Here is a 23220-nt window from a genome sequence, read left to right as displayed (position 1 = left end):
ACGACGACTATCACTTATATTGTTTTTCCTTTGAGATAAATTCTTCACATTATCTATATCGTGTTTTCTTGACACTCTTTAGCCCGTAACAAACATGTGTTTGAATTAATCAGAAACGTGAGAATGAGGTTTCTTTTTTTTTTTTTTTTTTTGCATATTATCCAACCTTCTTCTGCACTGAACAGTGCTCTATTAAGATGTGCTGTGCACGACGGCACATTATCTCTGACGGCTTTAGGAAGGGGGCTTTTTTTTTTTTGTGTTGCCATTTAGTAAGCAGTGCTAATGAGGGCCAGCGTTAAGTATCGTCTCTTAAACAGCATCAAAGCGGATCTCCGAGACAAGCAAGTGACTCTCGCTGGTGATTCACCACAAACTCCTCTCGTAGCGATGCACTGAATTAAAGAACTGGAAAAAAAAAAAAAAGGGAAGGAAAACTGCCTTTACCCTACATTGGTTTACCATTTCTACATGACAGCTCATGATTCCTTTTTTTTTTTATTTTTAAATTGTGAGTCAGTGGGCTTGATACCCAAAAGCCGCTTATATGGCAACAAGGGTCATCTTGTGTTTTTCCTTTTTTTCTTTTTTCTAATTCCTTATCATCGCAGCCCGGGTGAACAGAGCGCAGTTCAACCAGTCACACTTCCACGATACGCAAAACTCTCATGAAAATATAGGACATAAGCTGTGCAAATTGTTTATATCTATGTGGAATTCCATACAGCCAGCTGGTCACAAACCGTGAGCGCTTTCACTGCATTTCCAGTAAACCCGAGGCTTCAAACACCAGCAAATCAAACGCTTGAGATGAGAACGCTTGAGAACACTGGTTCACTTAAAGCTATTTTTCCCCCCAAACACTTAAATGCATCTCAGTGATTTTGTGCAATTATTTCCTGTGATAATTGGAATTTTATTATGAATCCTACAAAGAAAACTTCCAACTTCCTCTTACTTTCTGTGTCAGAGAGCAGACGTGATTCAACTTCAATAATTTCACCAGTTTTGCAGTGCTACAGTAGATATGTCTGAATGGAAGTTTCGCAAAACAGTATAAGATCAGAAATGTATGAATCATCACATAACCCTTTTACAGTGTTGTACAGTATGAAGACTGCAACGTCAGATCTGGAGCATGGAAGAAACATGCTGGAAAACGAAACCCGGATAAAAGCAGTGATTGAGTGGAATGTGCACGTGTGGTATTTAACATGTTGGTCACTAATGCATCTAAAGGGTGAAATAGACAGCATTCCTGATGTAACGAACTTTAAAGACAGTCTATTATAATATTTTCCCTCATGGGATACAATATTTACAATGAACTGAAGACTAAACTGACAGGTTTGCATATCTGGAGTTACCTAAAGGCTCCTGCTGAGCTGATTCTGATGGAGAAGCCCAGTGTCAAAATACATCTTTCAAAGCATGCGTTACACGATCGCACCATGCTGCTTCACAAGAGAGAGAGAAAAAAAAAATAGACCTTTGCGAACACATACGCCACGCACAGACACATATTTTTCTGTCTGTTGCTGAATTCAAAGTGACGACAGCAGCAGCAGTTTCCTTCTATATTTTCATCCAGGGTCCGCTGGTCTCCTGCAGAGACACCCCGGTCCAAACGCAGGTTTCCCACCTATGTGGGGAAGCATATGCCGCAGCACTCCATGCAGATTTCCAGGCAATCCGAGGATTCGCAGCAGGCGTCCATGATGCCGCAGTCCATGTCGCACGGGCAGTTGCAGTCGTCGCCCAGGTCGTCGGCGCAGCAGCAGCAGCAGCAGGCCTCCGACGTGCACGCGCCGCACGAGGCCTGGGCCACCACCATGTTGCAGAGCGTCAGGAACTCGCAGAAAAGGCAGGCCAGGATGCAGTGGACGCAGCAGTCTGGGTCCGTGACAGGAAGGGATGTGAATGAAATAAAACCAAATCAAATTATTTCTTTAAAAAAAGAAGAAAAAAAGAAAAAAAACACCCACATAAGCAAATATTTTTAATAGGAAATTAAATTTCCACCAAAACAAGGGAAGCGGTAGTGTAGCGTGAGTGGGTGAATGAGGCATGCACAGCAGGCTGACGATTGGAGCAGAGGGAGGAAGCGTGTTGCAAAGAGGGTGATGGCTGCCCAGGCAGGGGGGCCGAGGAAAATAAGAAAATTCAGAGGAATAATTCCTCTCCTGCAGTTTTGATTAACACACTGTTAAATAATTGTGGCATTATCATGCAAACTGCTGGGGAGATCAAACAAAGATGATTAGCAACGTCCAAGAGTCTCTCCCTGGCAAATAGGTAAATTAATGCCGGCAACGCTCACACCTCTGATTAACATTTAACCTTGTCCCAGACCCTCTTCATGTGTCTGGCGCAAAGTTTCCGGCATGTTGTTTCGCAGCAAACGAGCGATTCCCCGTCAATTTACTAATGCTCTCATTAACCGGCATCAGCGTGGTTCTAAATGCATTAAGCGAGCTACAACAATTATTAAAATGCGGTCTGAAAGAGCATCGCCTTTGCACACATATCTTTTAAGTTTTGCTGCGAAACTTCCAGGGAGTTTGTTTGCAGTAGCATGCGATAGCTTTTGTTACTATTTTTATTTCTCGTGAGTAAATTTGCATTGGATTTTTTCCCCTTCAATATAGAGGTTTCGATCACAGTGAGTTCATCAGATCATATATTGAATTTACCTCATCTCATCAATTGCTTTTTTTCCCCCCAACAAACTTCGAGGTATTTTTACTCTGATTTGCTCTGTGTTCCCAGCAGCAGCGAATGGAAGCAGTAAGAGAGGAGGAGCACCAGGAAGTTAAACCTTTGGGGAGTTTTTGACCTGAAGTCCTTTCTCACTGATTTTAGCCAATTGTAATAAAATGCTTATTAAGAGTGTGTTGTCGTAGTGTGAAAACCAACGGGTGTGATTAAAGATGAAGTGACTTTTTTTCCATCCTAATGAAAATTTCATTTGATCTGTTGCAGGATGAAAGAAACGCGTGACATTTTAGATGCCCTTCAATGATCGCATCTACTTGAACACGTGCGAAGTCCTCAGACACAAAACACAAGATGAACGCACAGAATTGATGCTTTAATCAAGACTTTCCCCCCTTTCTAGAACTCGTGCTGTTGAATGCAAGTCGCTGCAACACACCGCCTCCTGCAGCCGTCTCCGTTTTGAGCCGAGACGAGCGCTGCGCCGCAGCTTTGCGGCGTTAAAAAGACATGATGTGGATGGATGCAGAAAAATAGCATTACAAACAGGGCACATTTGCATAACTTTCATCACCCCATCTTGAGCTGTCAGAAGGGGCTGTTACTGATTGGGTTAGAGGGAAAGCGAAAAGAGGAGAGTGTGGAGGACGGAACGGGAAGCTGAGGGCCGCTGAATGCTCATGTTTGATTAATCAAAGTAGAGGTCTTTTTTTTTTTTTTTTCCCCTTCCTAATTTTGCAGTGGTAAGGCCTGCAGAGCTGACCAGCAGCACTCGCCGACTGCGATACAAACAAGATAGCGGAGGGAACATGAAACGGGGGAGCATGTGCGTACGTGTGTCTGTGAGGGTGCCTGAAGTTTGAATGCATCTTATTATCCTTATCAGAGGCCATAACATTAGCGGTGATGGAAGATTCATGAGAATAAACCCCTCGCTATTGAACATCAGGGGTGAACGTGCAGTAAACTGCTTTCGGGCAGATGGTGGATTTGATTCATGCTGGCATATCAAAACTTCTAACACATTTTATACTGGCGTCCGCAGTAGTGCGCTGCCATCAGAGTGTTACAAAATGCCAGTGAGAGCGATGAGTTCGGCCCGACCACAGCCTCATGCACAAAACCTCAAAGTTCAGCCTAACAAACTCTGAAGGACCCAGAGGGTATAGCCATGCCAGCATTGAGAATGTAACAGCATGCTGTGAATACGATACAAACACAGTACATAGGCATTAAGCAATGGCCAGCCAGCTCAAGTATTCACTTGGATGTATAATTCAACACCAGCGATTAGTCTGGATCTTACAGAAGCCAACAGGGAGGAGGGGAATAAGGAGGCGGGGGTCGTATACTGTACACAAGAGAGCTGGACGGAAGGCACATCTCCATGAAAACACAGAGAGACGGACGGAAAGGCAGACAGAGACAGAGTGAAACCAACCAACAGACAGACCGAACAGCGTACACTGACAATGCTCCTGTTTAATGTCAGCGAGCGGAGATGAAGCCCAGAGTTTGCAGGCCAAAAACAGCGTCCGGCGCCTCTGAGGAAATAGTATGAGACATCTGGAAAGCTAACATCAAAAAAAGAGAAGGGAGCGGCATGACACAAAACAAGCTGGATGGGCCTCAGAGCAGCAAGCTGTGCAAAACATTCAAACTCACAAAGAGGGAGAGAGAGAGAGAGACAGAGGGCGAGATAGCAAGTCAGTCAAAGATAAAGAGAGGGAGACTGATCAGACAAAGCCTTGGTGGCCATGGGAATGCACAGGAGGCACACATGGGTAAAGAGGGCAGAGGATGGAGGATGGACAGTGAAGGCCCACCACATGCACTTGAAAGCAGGTGTGTTTATAATGCATGACTGAGGGAAAAGTTAGACCCGAGGAGTGGAGCTTACAAAACACACACACACACACACACACACACACACACACACACACACACACACACACACACACACACACACACACACACACACACACACACACACACACACACACACACACACACACACACACACACACACACACACACACACACACACACACACACACACACACACACACGTCTCGGCTTTTGGCTTTGGCAAAGGGCTTACGGCTGTGCTTACGGCCTTGGCCTGGAATCTCCAAATGAGGCTCGAGCAGCTCCAAGGCCTTAATTGATTACACACAATTAGCACAAACACAAACCGGATGAAAAGAGTTGGGACGACCCACCGCACTGAACAAAAGGCGGCGCGGTGAATGGCTCCTCTGAAGCGGCGCTGCTATCGCAGATTGGCTACGGTGCCAACGGCATGTGCCAAGAAACACAGAGCACAACAGAATCCCCAGAGCTAGCTCCTGCTAGCTTACGCCTTTTATTTCCCGTGTTCAGGGGACTGTTTAGGAGGCTAATTTCACAGGCAAACAGATTATGTTAATCCATGTAAACATTCAAACACAACAGCTTGGCTGTTTTCCGGGGGGAAATAAATAGTTGAGAGCGAACATATTGATTCTGAGAGCTCTCGCATCTGCAAATAAGCAACACAAAAGCCATAATGAGACTTGTTGAGCGGTCGTTTTATTTTTTCTTTTTCTCCCGGCGCTCGCTCTTTTCTGTTCTTTACCAATTAGGATGCTGAAAACATGATGCGTGTGGAATATCTCTGGTGGATGCATTCCACCTTCATCCGCCGAGCGTCGAGGATGCGCGCTTGCCTTCTTGTTTTGTTGACGCGCTTTTCGATCTGACGCGCAGTTCAAGAAAAACATCATCAAATAAAGATCTGACAGCCCACTTTTCGCTTTCATTTAGACTTATATCTCAGCCTGACCCTTGTGAATATTTTAAAAACACAGAAAACCACATCTTAATCTTCTTCCTTACCTTGGAGCAAATGCTCATATAAAACAAAAAACCCAAAGAGCAAAGACCTTGGTTGAGGTGAGTAAGTGGGGATGGCCCATTCACTTTAAAGAAGCACGTCTAAAGCATTGCAGGGTATGAACTCCAGAAAAAGAAAAAAGAAAACACAAGCAGGTCCATAAATACACGCACCGCCGCAGAGCACAGCAGTCAGAGCATCGAAGCAACGGGGCCCCGTTAATGAGGGCCAAGGTAGCGCTGACGGGCTGTAGCAAGAGCCAAAAGGGGCCCACGGAGGTGTGAGGGGCCGTGCGGGGCCTGTGGAAGGCTGGTCACGACTTTTAATAGGCACCCCATGCTCTCCAGCCTTGTTAGGTGGTCACACCTATCTGGCCGACGGAAAGGGACCGGCAAAGTGCCTTCATTACCGGACTCACCTCAGCCTTACACCTGACAAAGTGACGGCTTCCCTGCACGGCAAACAGACTCTCTGACTTGTTGTTAAGGAAAATAAAAGGAACCGGGGCGAGACGAGACATCATTTGTTTGACGGGAGCGATAAATATGAGAGGTCATGCAACTTCCATCATTAAAAGGTGAGAGACGGGAAGAATTTATCAATATCTGACAAGGTATTATTTGGTGGTTTACAAAATGGTGCAATTGTGGAAAACTAAGAACCACTTCCTGTTTGATTTAGAGTATTTTAAAAAAGAAAGGGTATAGTATGATGCAGAGACAGAGTCATGCCAGCGATGGAGCGATGGAGAGGTTAGTATGAGCGCGAGTCGGTCCAGGTTTCAGTTCCTCGCCGTCATCCTGATCGGACACTCACCTTCTGGTAGCGGAGGCTTCTGTGAGCCGGTCGAACTGCCTTTGCTGCGTCGGCTGCTGTCGCTGTTGACGGACAAGCTGGACCTCAGCTTCCTCTGCACCCGCTGCGACACGGGCGTGGACGGCTGCTTCCTGGGCTGCTCCGTCGCCGGCGCGCTGACCGCCGCTTTCGAGCCGGCGCCTGGCCCGCCGCGCGCCGCGCTTCCGCCAATGCTGGCGCCGCAGGAGCACGTGCGCCTGGCCTCGGCCCCGATGCCCGGGTGGATTCCGTTGCCGTTACTCAGCGCGGTCGTGCCAGCGTTGCTGTGGCGAAAGCCATTTTGGTCCTTGGTGGCGTTTCCTTCGGCAGGCTCTGAAGGGACCGGCTTGGAATCCGGTCCAGGCTTGGGCTGAGCTGGAGAGAAAGAAAAGACGACATTTTCAGATTGAAGTTTTAAACTGTGCATTCAACGCAATTTAAAACTAATGACCTCCAGAGTCCTCCAATTAAAATCCTGCTGCAAAAAGGAGTTGTGGATGCCTTTAGCATAACTTCATTTCAGCTGAAAGACAACTTTTGTGTGCACTCCGTGCACCTTACACATCATATATCTCATTCGCGTAAGAAGTCGCAGCAGCCTGTGATGTTTGGTTCTCGCCAGACGAGCACAGTAATTGAGACACGCCTTTCTGTGCGGAAACCACTCTCAGCAAACCGCGCCACCATTTCCCAACATGATAATATCGATCATATAGCGAACATCTCCACCCGGGAATGACAGAGGAACCTCATATGTGACAGGATCACAAAAGCCATTGCTTAAGGCAGACAAGACATTTGTGCGAGCGCTACCTCGTGTGAGTTAAGATCAGCGCAGGGAAAGGGAGATTAAAACCGTAAGAAAGAGAGAGACAGCCTGTGATAGTGTACATATACAAAATGGCTGCTGTCTGCAATGGTAATGATCTCTCCTCCTCTCTGAAAGCTCGGAGATGGCCTCAACTAGTTTTTCTAAGTGCGTGTGTGACAGCGACAGAAAGTCAGGAGACAGCGACCTGTCTGATAAGAAAGAAGGGGAAGGATGTGAGTGAGCAAAGGAGGTGGCATTTCCCTGAGAGGAACACCTGCACATTCAGCTCTACTGGGACTTACTGCTACTTTACCTTCCCTCCACATCAGAGCTGCTGTGCATGTGCACACGCTGCCAGATTTTCTGAATTATTCATCTCTTCTTAAGTTTCTCTGTGCGAGCCATACTGATTCTTTCTTTCCCTCTGTTTATTACTTTCTTTATATACGTTGAGGGCGGATCGTCTTCACAGACGAACTTTAACTCGGGCTTAGTTAGCAGCTGCGTGGCACAAGAGTCTCGCAGCTGTCCACAAATCAACAAATTTTCCAAAGCGGATCCAAACACATAGCTTAATATGATGCTGGTAATTTCTTTCCATCACTTATTTTTCGTTCTGTCAGTGCACCAACAAGCGCAATTACAGTTAACAAGGGTGGGAGAGCGAGTGTGGGAATCAGGCCTCGCACTTTTTAACAACACATCACCCTGGGAGAGGCCGGACGTGAATGTGGATGTAAAACAAAGCAATTAAATACACACACTGGGTTTTGCCTTCTCCTCATTCAGGCTTCTGCATGCTGCTCCGATAAACAAATATAGACTTTAGGGATCAGGAATCCATGCAATTTGAATTAGACAACTGGGTAGCACACGATAGAATTCATTATGCAGTGATTTAAGGCCAGGTTGATGGATTTTCTCCTCCAAAAGACAAAAGCCTTGCAGCCTGCCCATGTCAGTGCGGGTAGAGGATGAAGCTTAACAAGGAGACTCCGAGAGGGAAGCGTTTGTTACTCTCTCAGTTTTACACCTGACATTTTTAATATTATGTACAGTCCATTATTTAATCTGTTTTATTCTAGTCAGACAGGTTTACAAAATAAAAACAGTGAATCCTTACCAGGATGGACGGAGATGATCTATTCAACAGAACATGAGTGCGTTTAAACATGTTTATCAAGCGTGGCCCTCCCACAAAATACACTACCAACTTGTCACAAATGTGCAAAAAAAAACTAAATAAGATGCAATAAAGAAGCAAATCTATCAATTTCTGATGGGGGAGCAAATATTCCTACATGCATCAACAGAACTCTGAGTTATCAACCAGGTCAAAATCGTCTTTTTTAATAGTGATTTCATTTGTGCGTCAAACCTTTTGCCTTTTACCGTTTGTCGAGAAGGACCCGCTAAAAACAGTCACAATGCTGCATTCTGAAATTTCCTCTAAGAGCCATGAATGATTAGAAGTACAATCCTTGTGTACTTTTTTGGAGAATGGAGATGTGGGTAAAAAGTCACCGTCAGCCTGAACGACATGATTTAGTCAGTTGAAACAGCCCCAGTGTTTCTTTTTTTGGTTCTTATTCTGAGTCACTTAAGTCAAGGCAGTCAACTGTTTTAGGAAACAAGACGCACCAGGCAACAAGACTGAAATGTAGTTTTTCCCATGGAACAAATTACCCTGTTGAAATTGTAATTTTCTGCTCAAAAATGTCCATTAAAAAAAATACACAGAAGCCAACTACAAAAACTAAACTCAAGTGCGTCGCATTGTTACTTTGTTCCACATCATCGGTTTCCACGTGCTGAGCTGCATTCTCTGATGTACAAACATCAAAAGCACAGTCGGAAATTAATAAGGTCAATGGGGGGAATCCCATCTGCAAGCAATGACTAACTTTTCTAAACTCATTCTGTCAAGACTCTATAAACACAAACATAGCATGACTCACTTTCAATTTACTTACTTGAAAGTTTGAAGACAGAAACATAGCAAACTCACATCTCGAGGAACAGAGTTTCCCAGTTTGCCCCAAGTATCCCACATAAAGCCAACCATTTAACCTCATTTAGAATGAGAGAAGGAGCCAAATGCAGTTTTACAGGCAAACAAGTTCACTGCACAATAGCAGACAGGGAAGAAAAATTAATCACCTTTTCCTGTGAAGGAAGTCACGTTTTAAATTGTCAAAGTATAAATTAGAGTCAGGTGATCAAGCAATAAAGGCATATATCACAAAAATATTTTTCCTCAATAGACATAAAAGATGGTCGAAATTTTATTTTCAGCAGGATCGACAGAGACATTTCACAGTATTTTGCACCAGGACACAAAGCCTAAAATTTGCATCATGCTGATGTACTTATTTTGAAGATATTACATTTTCATGCATGCATTCTATCGATCTGCACTAAATGTGGATTTGTGGATGTTTGTGCACCATTATGAAGTCATTTCACTAGTCTGAGCCCCTCCAGTTTCTCCTTGAACTAGAATCAGTTTTGAAACAGCTGGCTGAAACCCTACAAACATGTTTTTTTTTTTAATGCATGCCACTTTTTGGTATACTGACAGATGGATTTTGGGTCATATCGTCCAGCCCAAGTATAAATAGCTATTAGAAAACCACAAGGCAAAAACCACAGCACAGTAATGGTGACTCTGTGACACATTGTAAACTGTAAAAAAGTAGTCCAAGGCTAAGAAACGGTGCGCTTTAATCGCAGGTTCTGGAATAGTCTTTATTTTTATCCCACTGATAAAATGGTGACCGAGATTAATGGACACAATGCAGTAATATTCATAATCATTGATCATAATAATGACATTACTGTCAAAGATGGCAATGACAGACCTGTACAGTCACCATAAGACAAATGGAGAGATAATGAGAAAAGGCAGAAATACTCTTTAAGTCCTGTCAGAATTGAGCTAATAAGTCTAGCGAGCTGAAGGCATTAAACCCTTTTAACATGAATGTTCAGCATGTGCTACTAAATGTCAATACGGCTACAAGTGATGACAAGTTTGTCAGCTAAACAACAGATAATGGAATTGATTAGTTGACCAATTGGCAAATGAATAATTATCATAGAAATGCAATTTCTGTTAATGATTTCAGAAGAAAATGTTCATTAACGAATGCATTAAAACGTAATTGTTGATCATCTACTGAAGTCTACAACTGTGCCTGAAACTTCTCGCACTGCGACCTGATACAACATTAGGCTCGATAATTTCTAGGTGATGTAAAAGTGTCAGGAAGTTTGTGAACATACCATCTGATTCCACCATCGAAGGACGAAACTGATTTATGCAAATATGAGCTGAGCCAGTTAATAAATCCCGACAGAGCAACAATGAAACGGCACCACTGCATGGGCGCTACAACTCAGCGGGAAACACAACCGGCATCAAAATTTGATATTAACTAATCCCGGCAAGTTGTGCAGTGGCAACAAGCCCGGAGAAAAAGGGAAGGTGTCCTGAGATAACCGAATGCGCACGAGCTGACAGGTTGCATTAAAACACCATGTTTTGGAGGAAACACGCCGGACACACACGCATACACACTTCAAATTGGACTTATAACTGCCCTATTTCTAGCACATCAACAACTGTTGAGGGTGTACATTTGTAGTTGAATAAAACATGGTATTCCCCTACACACGCCGTCACACACATCACAGGGGAAACTAGGGGGTGAGTGGTTCTTGACTGTCTAAGCAGCATCCCAATTTGGTCCCAGCTACTAGTAGCTGACAGCCTCAAATATCTGGGGAGCATTTTTAAAAGGCCAGTGTTTGATGGATTCATGAAGAACACACAAATATAATTGCCATTTGTCACCGAGTCTTCAGTGGCTGCGCCACCCAGGGACCGAGCGGCGGAGTGCCTGGAGAGTGCCGGAGCTGCACCAGAGCTGTGCAGGGGGAACGCTCTGTATGTAAAACTGAGCATATAAACACCTCCATTTTTGTCACGGAAAATAGGTCCTACAGGAGGGAGCTGGAAATTGCACCCAAAAGACATGGGGAAGAGAAGGAGGAGTGCATACATGTCTACTGGATATCTTGCACTCACACACACACACACACACGCATGCATGCATGCAGACCAACCTCGAAGAAATATGCATACATGCATGTCAACTGAAACAAAGCTGTACAAACAAGAATTCTAAAATAGTCAGGAACATGAAAATATAACACAAAGGTCAAACAGGGCAGTATAAAGATACTCATTTGCGCGCCGCTACATCAGGAGTCACAGGTAAGGCATGGAGCGGATTGAACAATCACACAATCTCTGTGTTTCTAAAGCTCAGTCCTTTTTAATATTAATGCTCCTGAGACAGAGAGAAACGGGGAGAAGAGACACGAAAGGTGTTTGCCCAGGCTTATTAGAATGCCCATCATAGGCGAGCATAGAGTTATTCAAATGTCACATCATTCCCACCAAATAAACACCACAATCGATCTTGTATTCATCTCCTAATAGCCATTATTACACAATGCTATGAGTTTGTACGCTAACGCTGAATGGAATAGGAGAGTGGAAGAAGCACCTTTAATTTAAGTGTATGAGCACCAAACAGAAAACCGGCAGAATACACAGTGGCAGTTAGCTCTGAAATGCTAATTCCACTAACACGGTCAGTGTTTTGTTTATCTTTTTTGTGCCTCGTATTAGAAAAACATGTATATTTTCTGCTCGACTGGCCGTGTACCTGCATGATTGAAATGCTAATTTGTAAATGTGCAATGACCTAGCCAGGCTCCTCTTACCACCGCCGCCAACCCCCCCCCCCCCCCCCCCCACCTCCCTCCCTCCCTCTCTCTGCCAAAACAGCCTGAGGTATCATCTCTCCTCCTAACAAACAGCAGTGCGTGGAGCGGGCCCTGCCTTTCAATCCAAAGGGATATATTTTCTCATTAGAAATTATACATCTTCCCTGTCCATATTTATAGACGCAAAACCAGGGGAATTATACTGCAGAGAGAGTGAGAGGGACACACATAGAGAGAGGAAAAGAGTACAATGAATGTTATTACAAAAGGGCTCTGATTGAAAATTTCCTTGGGCATATCAAAGCCTCGTTTACCGTTTGACCTTCTAAACTCCCGTACAAGGACTTTCTTTATTGTCTCAGAGGAAAGAGTTGGAAAGCAACAGACAAGTGGCGAAAAGAATCAACACTCAAACGCCTGCTCACAACAACAATATAATAATTTTAAGGTTTGAGGTTGGTGTTAATGCCGGCTTTGAAAACATGGCATGGTAAGTTTATTTTTTACCACTTTATCACAATTATAAGTGGCATGACGTTCCACCTGCCGAAAACTTTAGCTGCACGTCAGTAGTGAAGAATAGGAGTGAATTGACAGCGTTAAACAGCCAGCGAGGACTTGCATTTTATAGGAAAATTAGATTCCCGCATTGTGAATATGTGGGTGTCATGTTGAAGTCAGTGGTCTGGTCTGGCAGGTTTACACAGAGTGGATGGCGACCTGACACGGGCTAACAGAAATGTCGCTTGTTCCACCAAATACACACACACACACACACACGAAAAAAAAAAAAAAAAAAAAAGACGACTCCGGACTTCACACAGCCATCCAGGCACTGTCACTTCATACACACACACACACAGCAGTGTTTTGTGTTTATCCAAGATAAAATAGTGATGATGACGGTCAGGCAGACGATGATGATGACTGCTGAAGAAAGCTAAATTACCTGCTCTGATATTGGATCCTCATCAGCAGGAGTGACACGCTTCTGTGTGTGTGCGCGAGTGTGTGTGTGTTCTGGTAGCTGGCAACAGAACTCTATTAACTGCCTTCACCTGTCAAGGCTGATCATATTGTGTTGCATCTCATTTTAACAGGAAAGATCACATTTTGGTCTGTTTTTCTGCTCCGCTGCAGCGCAGGGGGTGGATATTTCTCAACTGGTTGTCTGGATTTCACACGCCTCCTTTCCAGCCTCCTTTTAATTCTTTGTGACAGTCATTCAGATTTGACTCCTCTAACCTATCTGAAGGGGAAGTGACACTTGAAGACATCACTTAATATCATTTTCATCACACACACACACACACACACACACACACACACACACCTCACCCACTTCCACCCCTGGTGCTGCTGCTTCTTCTGTCCAACAAAAAAAAGAGGAGCAGTGGAGAAGCAGGATATTTGGGGATTTACTCATTTCAAGTTTTGCCGCTGATTGAGTGCTAAAAATAACCCCCTCGGACTTTGTTCGGCTTAATTACATTTTACAGTAGCAAAGGCATCTTGAAAGACAAGAGCCTAATTTGACGAAGTAAACCTCTCAGCGTACTCCGTGCGAGTGGCGAGGTATGCGTGGGAAGGGGGGGGGGGGCGCTGTGACAGGGAGGTGCAGGGAGTTATGTGTCGGGGGGGGGCATCAATTATTTTTTTGATTTAAAAATGGAATATTTTTTCACAGATTAATATGTTTGACTGCAATCTAAATCACTGAAACTCCCAATGAAATGTCAGTTTCTCTTATATGAATCACACTGAGGGACAGCCTTTGGCTTTCAGCCCCACCTCCACCTCCTCCGCCCGAGCTCCGGCCAGAGAAGTCTCTGGTCTCCACTCCTGTGTGGAATTTGGCACGGTGCTAATTTGAGTGCTGCTAATGCAGCAGAACACAAGGAGCGTTCAAAACCTTGCAACTCGTGTGCTGCAGGAGGCTCTAAACGCCGCCTTAGTCTCTACCTCTCCATATTTCTGAGATGAATTCGTACAATCCTGTTTCTGCATTAAGCCTTGTCAAATGTCTTTCATTTTTCTTCATCGGTTTCTTACCAACCAAGAGGGGAGAAAGAGTGGAGTATAAAGGCAGCCGAATGCACTGTAGTGTCTTTAAAAAGCTGCACATCTTGCACGGATTTAGACTTTACACGGCTAGCTCCCGCAATTTCTAGAAAGATCAATTATGACGTGACTCAGAGCAGGCCTGAGGGAGCTGCCAGGCTTCATACTCCAAAAACGTGCTCCACCCTCTCCTCGCTGACGACTCAAAACAAAAAAACCAAGCAACAGAGCCGGAGCGAGCGGGAGGGGGAGGAGAGGGCGGAGAGGGCGGGGGGGGGGGGGGGGGGGGGGGGGGGGGGGGGGTATTTTCAGTTTCAGTTACATCGATGACTCAAATATTCCACCGGCTTCAAAATCTCCTCGCTGAAGTTGTAGTTCCACAGGAAGCTCGCTTGTTTGAAATTCAACAGCGAGCTCGCAGACATGCACATGCGCACACTTGACGACGTTCACAAAAAAAAAAAAAAAAAGACACACGGATGCAAAACAGCAGACGACTCCACACAACCGAATGGATTTTGTGTGCTGCTCTGGGAGCATCCACTGGCGCGGCCAATAGGGAGCTCAGAAATGAGGACCTGGCAGCTCAGCCACTGCTTCTTAGAAGCCAAAATACAGCTGAGGTCTGTCTGCGGGTCAGAGAGGGGATAGACAGTCTATCAAAATACCCCCACACCGAGTTCCTTTATTTGCTCAGTATCAATCTCAGCATTAACCCTCTGCTAATGGGACAGCTGTGGGTCAGCGCCTCGCATCTTCGGGACGCCAATCAGGGCCTTAAGCTGAGAGATCAGCCTTTGGGACAGAGGTGCTCGTCTGCCTCTGAGTGGCTTTTAAAACACAGAGACACCCGTATCGATTTTAGCTCTAGCCTGAAAGAGAAGGGAGGCAGGTTGTGTGTGTGTGTGTGGGGTGGTGGTGGTGGGGGGGCTCGTGGTGCTGGTTGTGTCAGCTGTGGCTGTCTGAGCGTCTGGACGGGAGCCAGCCCCTGGTCCCCGGTCACCCTCCGCTGATCAGGAGGGCTTGACAGAATGACCTAGCAGAGGAGGCACTGAACCTGCAAACACGAAGGGGGCAAGGAGTTGGAAGCTCGGGGGGTTCAGGGCTAGCGAGGGCAACATCAGCAGAGATCCAAGTAATAGAAAAGGGTTTTAACCTTAATGTTGGAGCCAAAACCCTGTTAGAGGCCAAGTAATCCCCCCTGCGCTGCTCTCATTTGAACCGGCTGATTTTTTTCTCCTCTCCGCCCCGTCTCTGCGAAGGGCTGCTGAAAGGCACCGGCATTGTCATACAGAGCGCTGGTTAGCGACATGATAAACAAGCCAAACAGCCCACCGACCGCACCTGAGCTAAACAGGCTGGAGGAAACAAGATCGAGAACAAACAGAAGCTGGTGGAGCTCTGCGCTCTCCCAGTGCTTTTCTACTTTTTAGATACTTTCAATAAATTAAATCGTCTTGAGTGTTTCCTGCCCTCATATCGATATCTGCTTTAAAAAAAAACACTTAAATCAAAAAAGGTCAGTTAGAGTCAGAACATCTCTGAATATCAGAATTGGTTTTTTTTTTCATCATTAAATCAGGTGAAAAGAAAAACTATTCAACCACAATCAAACTAATAAATGTTGCCTTGTATCTCGTGGAGATTTCAAAGGCTGCAGTCCATGAATTGAGGTATGCATATCTAATCATCTGGCTCAAGTATTTTGAATATCTTCAAAAAAAAAAAAAAAATTAACAGTGAATAGTCCAGGGTACTTTGGGTAAAATATGCTAATTAACACACTTGAAATTTCCCATATGAAATCTATCTGCACCAAGACAATGAGAAAATAATTACAACAGAGGTAGAATTACAATGGCCATTTTAATCAACCCCTACACTAGCATTTCACCCTATTTATACAGTTTTTGATTCCATGACCCACTGCTAAGTAATCACTTGAAAATTACGGTTCAGTTTATAATAGGTCTATGCTTTAGACACATTATTTCTGCAGAGACAGGTCTCCGAGGATTACAATAAAGATACGAATCTTGCATAACAACAATCACCATGCAGTTCTTCTGGTTAAAAAAAACATCAAGGGAAAAGGGAAAACTGACATAAAGGTTAAAAAGTATGAAAGTACTTAAGGCACTTTGCTCGATACACCAGCCAAAGTGTGACAGTCTGAGAATGTTGATTCAACACTTAAGCAGCAAAAATATTTCAGCACTGATGATGAAAATTATGATGAAGAAGCACTTGCCCTTTGTTTTATCTTAACAAAACTCTACCAGCTGTCGAGTGTTGAAAAACTTTCTAATTTTGTATATGAATCTCGATTGTTAGAATCTTGTCTGCGAGTCGGGTCAAAGCATTAAACAATCCCTTTAACTGCTTTTATTAGAGGTCACAAAATTCACTTCCGAAAGGTCAATTCTGCACACAGGTAATCACCTTGAAGGTGTGCCACTAAAGAGTCAAATCAGAGATTCACACAAAGGCCAGACTTATGTCTTTCTATAAAAAAAGGAGAGTCATGTTATTTGACCTTCCTTTCTCACTACAGAATTTCCCTGAGATAAAAAAACAGACCCGTTCTTCAGAAGCTAGTAAGGTCGTCTTTATCAACCAGGGATGCATTAAAAAAAGTATTTGAAAATCTGGTGAATAATGCGATGATTAAACTCCTAAAACTGGTGCCAGGTGCCAGCAATTTATTTCAAGGTAAAGGCTGTGGAGGCGAGTCACCCGTTCGGAGGAGATACCAGCTGCAAACCCAGAATGTTCTCTTGAGGAATGTCCGTGTCCCCCACAAGATTCTCCCGCAGCCTCCCCCAGGACGGCTGCACCACTGAGGAACTCTTCACTCACAAGAAGGGCACAAATGCACATTTTTGGTCTCACAAGCGACAGTGGTTAACAATTAAAGTGACTTTTTTGGCCACAGTAAAGATTCATTATTTACCTAGAAAACAGAGGAAATAAAAAATTATGAAACTGGACTTGAAAAGTACATGCAGACATGCTAACTTGACTGAAATCAACACACGATTCACACCTGGATGTATGCAGAGCATCCAGACTGAATCAGGATGAGAAATCTGCACCAGAATTGACGCAATAAGCAGCAAAAAGGCGAATCTGTGTGTGACATAGTGGAGCCAGAAATGGTCCGGTGCTGACAAACTGAATGATTGCACACCACTGCATTGCTTCGACAACAATCGATCACACTCGCATGCATGTACACCACGACATGAGCAGCAGACCAATTAAACGGCTTCATGTAAACAACAAGGGCATGATGGGCCACGGTAAAATTGTGATAGAACCGCCAACCATGTTTACGTTTCTGTTTTGTAAGGACTCGATTTAAAACGGAAACTTGTCAAAGCAGAATTTTCATAACTGAAAGGGGATATGTGTTGTTATTACAACAAGTCAATGTGCTTCCGCTTGTTGTCAAAAGTCACAGTACACACACCGTAACACACACACACACACACACACTTAAATCAGACAGCGGAGAGGGGAAAAGAAAAAAAAGGAAAAGGAAAACAGTGCACGCTGGGATGTAGGCAGGCAGATGATTTCTTATTGATTTCCTGTTTCTGCAGTGAGGAGGGCTCTCAATTACCCCTGAAAGCGAGCACACTGGTGCCCCCCCCAAACAAAACAAAATCACAGTCAGACTGTAAGGGGCTGTGACATAAATGGGTTAATCTAAGATGCCCTGAATGAATTTCCTTGTTTAACCACAAACAGACACGTGTACACGAAACTTTCAAAGACATCACGAAAGCAAAACCTAACTTCTTTTTTTTTTTATTTCCACATAAAGTGGCTACTTTACGCTTATGTTCTCTCAACAGCATATCAGCTGGATGGTTTCTTTGCCGGTCTGTGTGTGTGTGTGTGTGTGTGTGTGTGTGTGTGTGTGTGCGCACGCCGCCAAAAGAGACACTTCATGTGTGAATGTTGAGGGGAGCGACATCAATTACAACGCAAAACTGTTGTCACAGGGGCTTATCTGCTGAGATGAAAGCAAAGCGCGGCTCCCTCCAGAAGTGCAATACTCCAAACACCTGCCAAGCTCGAAAGACCTCCTGACAGATATTCTTTTTTTTTTTTTTTTTCCCCTTCCTTTTTTAAACGCTACTTCAGTAAACAAGCCACCGGCAAGTCATTAAGTCTAAACACAAAAAAAATAAAAAAATAAATAAATAAAAAGGCAGGAAAAGGCGCCCTGGAAAAGTTAACAACACAGAAACAAAAGAAGTGTTGTCAAGAACTGTGTCAAATGAAAACACAATCCTTATTATTGCTTGGCACTTACATGGATGGAAGCAATCAGCTGCTATTAGCCTCTGTTGACACATCTCGCTCTTCTTAGGAACAATGAAACACACATACACAAAGCATTTAGCCCGAGCTTTTGTGACCTGCAATCCATATCTCCGTATCAAGTGAAATTACAGCACTAAAGTGCATCTCGGTTTAATTAGACCTGCTAATAACTCGAGCAGCTCAGTGGCAAATAATTGTTTTGTAAAACCTCGCTGTGCACCACATTTGCATAAAACAATGTGATTAGGCCAGAGTTCCAATCCAGGTTCACAAAGTTTCTTAAGTTGGGAAAGAAAAAAAAAAAACTTGATTAGAAAGAGCCAAGGAAAAAGCCAACCATTACTTTGAAATCGAAAACACATGCCGTTGGTATGACAGATTGTTGGGAGAAGCAAAACCAATCAGGGAAGATGTGAAAACGACACTACGACAAGGTTTAAAGACACTACAGAGTAAAAAAAAAAAAAAAAAAACACTTTTAGAGAAGAGGCTGTTGGCACCTTTTAACTCAAAATAGGTAAACGTTCAGCAAGGGATAAAAAACACTGCGGCTGAGGTTCAATCAGTGTGTAAAGACAGCCACTGCCAGAACCACAAACAGGATTTCCCCACTTCCAAAACACAGGGCTGAGGGTTTGGAAGGAGGGAGAAAAATGGAAAGCCAGGCCGAGCCAAGACTTGGTCATAACGGGAGAATAAGAGAGCACGCATGTCAGCACTCACACGCCAGGAGACCCTGGTATCATCTTGATATTACTATAATTGGTAACACTGAAGCCAATATTTAAGTTGGCCGACTGACCCTGTTGCACACGTGCAGAAGTCGTAGCAGCTCCTGCTCCTGACAGGTGGAGCGTGTTCAGGAAACTCGTGAAATTATCATCATCTCCATGCTAAATAAACACTTGCTGTGGTAAAAGTTCAACATCACTTGCTACAATTAAACGCCTCATTGTTGTTTATCATTACGGGGAGATGTCCGCCCACAGCCTTCCCCGGCCATGAAAACTTACTTCTTACAGGCTCGCAATAATTAGGCTTCTCCGCGGTCACGTGACTTCGTCCTTCAGATGCTGGTTTCCTGGGAGACGGCGTTCTTCCTGATGATTCGGTGTCACAAGCATCTATGGTGACAAGAATTGGACATCACATTTAAAAAAAAAAAAAAAAACCCTGGTGCATACAAGGTGAATCAAGAAATTATCGTGGCTGTCACTGTTTGCTTTAACTCCATCCGATTACAGGTTCAGCTCCTCTAAATTATCGTGTATTACAGCCGTTGCTCCAAATACAGACGTAAACTTTCAGAGTAAGGTTAGCCACAGAGGACAAAACATCAGGGACAGTCATAGATGCAGAGGCAACTCGGCCTATTTCTGCCAGAAAAAAAAAAAAAAACAGGCTTCTGGCAAAATGCACAACATGGTGGGGCGGTTCAGGTGAAGGCCTTGCCAGAGCTCTGGATCTCATTTTCTCTCCTCCAGCTCCCGGGCACGCTCTACCTGCCAAGCCTCTTTTACTGCCATAAAGGCTGCATTCATCTAAATTGGAAAAAGTATGTGGGCAAAAACTCCCGGCCTGATAGCTGCGCAGAAACACACACGAGAGACACTTTCACTCATCTCTCTTAAGCCCGGCTTCTTAACTTCAAGACTTGCTGACGCTTCACTCATTACACACTGCTGCTTTGTTCAATAAATAAACCTTCCACAATGACTTTATTCACTGGTCTGGTGCCAGGTGTCTGCTCGTGGCCTACAATTTTGCTCAAAGTTTCTCAGTACCACACCAGTGGGAAGGTAAAGCCAACCCTTCTGTGATCCTGAAGAAAAATGGGTGAAGAATGATTCAGCAAACCTCGCAATTACGTTTACCAAAGCTCTGCTGCAAGGCTACAACCCCTGGTGTTTGTAAGCAGTGATCGATGGGGGAGTGGAGCGGATGGGTGCAGGCCACAAGCCCTCGACAGATATGGCACATATCTCAGCTCGGAGCTGATGTATGGCGGCGGCACTTGCGCTCGCGGCAGTGCCGCGTGATGCACCGCAGTATTTAGTGATCACGGTTAGAAATAAATTGGCCTATTCTCAGTACATCCACAGTCCCCTGGGAGGGGAAATCTAGTCTTAACTGCAAGTCCCTTTGAAGGTCCAGCGAAAATCCATTCACAACCCAGCAGCCGCAGTGATTGCTTACTTTGTCCTACTTTGCTATTTTTTGACAGAGCCATAATGATGCTTGGTATAAATAGGATGGTTAACGGTTCATTGCTTGTTTGAAGAAAAATGAAAAGGGGGTGTGGGGGTAAGCTTATTTTACATGTGATAATCTTAGGGGCAACTAGAAAGTTAATTAAAAACTATAATTGGCTGTGGTTGCTGTTAATAGTCACCAGGGCGTTTCTTCAGACTTTATTGAGGAAAAAGCACAAACATTATCAAGGCTTAACACTGGAGCACAGATACTGATGTACACTAATAGTCACATGAATATAATTTAAAAAGACAAGGCCGAGATTGTCCCAAGCAGACTGATAAATGCTGATATGTGCCAGTAATCTCTTAATGCATTCACAGACTTATTCCCGACTTATTCCTCTTTTTAAGCAGTTTCTCTCATTTGTTTGACCACAAGACCAATATCAGTTCTCGCTGAATATGTCACTGATATTTATAGCCCCACTTCATTACTACTGGCTGCGTGGAAGAAAAAAAAACATTCCATAAACATTAACAAGCCAGAGCTCCACGTACACATGAAACATGCATTATAAAGCAGAGATTTCTCAGGGTTACACTGAGTGCTTAAAGGTATAATATGCAGCTGTTTTTTTTTGTATAAAACATTCAGGAATACCATTAAATGAACAGCAGAATGTCCTGAACAGGCTGTACCCTGTGTTAGCTGGGACACACTCCAGCTCTTACGACCTGAACATGGAAAAAGTGGATGGATGGATGAACATGAAGCGGTATTTCACTACTTTTCACACTTTTGCTTATTCATTTTGGATTGTCAGCTAGAGCTCCAATATTTCCCCTCATTTCTTTCAGAATGTAAATAAATGCTATTGTGATACCAAGAGTGGTGTTTAGGACGTTTATGTTGTGAGAAATTCAGCTTGGCAGGTTCATGACCTGGATAGACCTGCTGGTAGATGACCTAGTGTGACCAGTTCCTTTCAAACTCCATTTAGTTCAGAGGATAACATATTTAAAAAAAAACTACAGAAACAATACTTCCAGTGTATTCTTTATTATTTTTACACTTTGCAATTGCAAGATTGGACCCTTTGGTTGTATGTTTACACCGCTGTGTTAGAAGAGAGAAAATGCAGCTGCTGCATGACCATTAAAATCTAATGACCGAGACTAATCATGTAATTGTAATAATCAACCCTGATGCGTTTACATGCATTTCAGAAATGCAATAATCAGAAAAGAAAACCCGATTGTTGCAATCCATTATTGAATCTATTTCTTGGTTCATATGCAGTGATGGAGGACTGAAACTTCCTGTTACTTTAAAGACATCTGAGTTTAAAGTTTTTTTTCATTTCATTTATCAAGAAATTATATAATGTGACAACTTCCAAAATACTGGGAAACGATCAAATTTCTGTTTTGGATGTGTAATGGCTCATCACAATAAAAACAACAAAGCCTGAATCTATTGACAGTTTCTGAAACTGCAGAGAGATGCAGTGATTTCTCACTGACACTTGAAATCTGCACCTGGACCACGTGACTTTGAGACCTCAGGTTTGATTCTTACAGGTCAGTCCAGAGTTTCCTCTGTCATGAAAACATGAGCAAAGTAAATGTGTTGCTGATATGAGTTCCCTTCTTACCGTGTGAGGGTGACAGCAGCGGCCTCGTCTCTTGGCCGGGGCTCTTCGCAGGCCCTGCCGGCCCATCCGGAGGAAGGACGGTCTCCTTGGACATGAGACAGGCGTCTTTTACGGGAACACACACGCAGCAAGAAGAGGTTCCTCCCTTTCCTCAGCCCTCAGCGCTGTGAAAACCCAAGTCTCACCATGAGCTCGAACACACACAGTCAAAACAGCCAAAGTGAACTCGGTTCATTCGTCAAAGCGCGAGAAAGTAACGTCGAGCTGAAGTTTGAAAAAAAAAAAAAGTTGCTGGAAATTTCCCCCTTCCCGGGGTTTTATTTAGACAAACCTACCGAAAGCCTCCACATGCAGCCAATTTGTTCACACACTCCCCCCTTTTTTATTTATCAGAAAAAGCGGCCGCCTCCTGCTCGGTGCTGTTTACAGATTGTTTATGAGGCGTTCACGTACCTTTCAAACATGTCAACTCCCTCGCTTCAGACGTGACTCGTTCCCATCCTTCCTCCTGCGGCGAGACGTTCACGGCTCGAGACAAAGTCCAGAAAAGTTTTCCCAAACTTTACTTGGCGCAGCGCGTGGCCGTCCTCAGGTCCGGGTTCAGATGTCGTCGACGCGCCGATACCGATCAATAATCACAACAATAACAATCCTCGACGCTCCTTCGACGCTCAGCAGCTCACTGCGGACACAGGAGTCAGAAACATTTTCATCATATCCGGATTCCTGCAGCCAGCAGAACCGCGCTGCTCCCCTTCGCTTCCCTCGGCGGCTGGGAAGAGAACAAAGCCCTCCCTGAACATGTGTCCCGAAAAATAAAGCAGAAAGAAGCCACAAAATGTCGTTTAAAACAATAAAGACATTTTAAAAAAATGAATGTGTTTTTGTTTTGACTTTTACAAAAAGCGCCTGACTGAAATATTTCTGACTAAACTGTCTGTT

At 44.1% G+C, this 23220-nt stretch overlaps 1 protein-coding gene across 1 annotated transcript; it reads right to left on the bottom strand.

The window, feature by feature from the left end:
- Positions 1-103: 103 nt before the first annotated feature.
- Positions 104-23006, bottom strand: mdfic (MyoD family inhibitor domain containing). The gene is made up of 5 exons (XM_030113931.1): positions 22732-23006; positions 22279-22442; positions 19442-19552; positions 6407-6799; positions 104-1893 (listed from the first exon to the last, which is right to left on the bottom strand). Exons 2-5 carry the CDS (start codon positions 22370-22372, stop codon positions 1643-1645), a joined length of 849 nt encoding a protein of 282 aa, XP_029969791.1. The 5' UTR covers positions 22373-22442; positions 22732-23006; the 3' UTR covers positions 104-1642.
- Positions 23007-23220: the final 214 nt, after the last annotated feature.

This window comes from Salarias fasciatus, chromosome 17 (genome assembly GCF_902148845.1).
Source record: "Salarias fasciatus chromosome 17, fSalaFa1.1, whole genome shotgun sequence".
NCBI lineage: Eukaryota > Metazoa > Chordata > Actinopteri > Blenniiformes > Blenniidae > Salarias > Salarias fasciatus.
This window is presented reverse-complemented; position numbering and strand designations above follow the sequence as displayed.

Excerpts from the sequence above, each read along its gene's own strand:
- mdfic (XM_030113931.1), bottom strand. The coding sequence starts at position 22,372 with ATGTCCAAGGAGACCGTCCTTCCTCCGGATGGGCCGGCAGGGCCTGCG. Across the intron at positions 19,553-22,278 it reads GCTGCTGTCACCCTCACACG|ATGCTTGTGACACCGAATCA; the intron begins GTAAGAAGGGAA and ends TTGTCACCATAG. Across the intron at positions 1,894-6,406 it reads GAAGCCTCCGCTACCAGAAG|ACTGCTGCGTCCACTGCATC; the intron begins GTGAGTGTCCGA and ends TCACGGACCCAG.